The sequence below is a fragment of the Vollenhovia emeryi genome, unplaced genomic scaffold (genome assembly GCF_000949405.1).
Source record: "Vollenhovia emeryi isolate VEMERY1.0 unplaced genomic scaffold, V.emery_V1.0 DF949480.1, whole genome shotgun sequence".
Classification (NCBI taxonomy): Eukaryota; Metazoa; Arthropoda; class Insecta; order Hymenoptera; family Formicidae; genus Vollenhovia; species Vollenhovia emeryi.
This window is the reverse complement of record NW_011956886.1, coordinates 1-1,331: the sequence shown is the minus strand read 5'-3', so window position 1 is coordinate 1,331 and position 1,331 is coordinate 1. Positions and strand designations below refer to the sequence as shown.

The 1,331-nt window shown below is 53.9% G+C and overlaps 1 protein-coding gene across 1 annotated transcript; it reads right to left on the bottom strand.

Annotated features, from left to right (window-relative positions):
* Positions 1-40: 40 nt before the first annotated feature.
* Positions 41-994, bottom strand: LOC105555672. Its single transcript, XM_012002699.1, has one exon. It carries the CDS (start codon positions 992-994, stop codon positions 41-43), a length of 954 nt encoding a protein of 317 aa, XP_011858089.1.
* Between the last annotated feature and the right edge of the window lie 337 nt (positions 995-1,331).

The following is a 1,331-nucleotide window of genomic DNA, read 5'->3' as shown; positions in this document are numbered from 1 at the left end:
TTCTCCCCGCCATCAGCAACGTAGTTGATGATCCCTGATCTTATGATGATATTGGCAGGACGGCGAGCTTGACCACTGGTCGGATGAGAGTGGTAGTGGCTGTCTTCAGAGTCACCACCCGCACGAGCCCATCCTTCCCAGGATGTAGAGCCGTGATCCGGGCTAACGGCCATTTGCATGGCGGTAGCCGCTCGTCGGTGATGAGCACCAATGACCCGACCTTGATTTCGTTGTTCCTGTGATGCCACTTTGAGATGGCTTGTTGTCGTTGTAGGTAATGCGCTGCCCAGTGTGTCCAGAAATGTTGTGTCTTCTGCTGGATGAGCTGCCATCGAGAGAGTCTTGAGATTGCCATGTCGGTGAGCGAGGGCTCTGGTATGGCGGTGAGCGGACTTCCTACGAGGAAGTGGCCTGGCGTGAGTGCTGAGATGTCGTCTGCGTCGTCACTCAATGGTTCGAGAGGTCGCGAGTTGAGAATTGCCTCAATTTGAGTGAGCAATGTGGTGAGCTCCTCAAAGGTGAGCACGCTTTCTCCAATGGTCCGCCGTAGATGATATTTGATGGATTTTACGACGGCCTCCCATTTTCCTCCCATGTGAGGTGTCGCTGGGGGATTAAATTCCCATCGGGTGTTATCTTGCGAGAGCAGGTGAGAAACTCGCTGATGTTCCTGAGTGCACTGGATAAACAGCCTTTTGAGAGCTGCATCCGCGCCGATGAAATTGGTGCCGCAGTCTGAGTGTAAGGTATGAACGATGCCGCGTCTGGATGAGAAGCGTCGATAGGCGGCAATGAATCCCTCCGTTGAGTAGTCACTGACCGCCTCGAGGTGTACTGCTGAGGTTGAGAAGCAGACAAAAACGCAAATCCAGCCTTTCGTTGTTTTGGCACCTCTTCCTTTCCACGTTTTGACGGTGAGCGGCCCTGCGTAGTCTACACCTGTATGAGTGAACGGTCGTGCCTGCGTAACTCGAGAGAGAGGTAGTTGGCCCATCAATTGATGAGCACGGATCCCCCTTTGCCGAGCACACGTGACACACCGCAGGATGTGAGACTTGACAGGAGCCCTCCCGCCGAGAATCCAGTATTGTTGTCTGATGTGTGACAGCGTAAGCTGCGTGCCTCCATGTAGAGTCCGTTGATGAGCGTGAGCGATGATCAATGACGACAGCTGAGAGTGACGAGGCAATATAACAGGATGTATCGCGTCGAATGAGAGAGCTGCGTGAGCGAGTCGTCCGCCGACGCGAATGACTCCTTGAGCGTCGATGTACGCAGTCAATCTGTTGAATGCGTGCGCCTTTGCCAACGGTGAGTCTGCCTGTAATGCC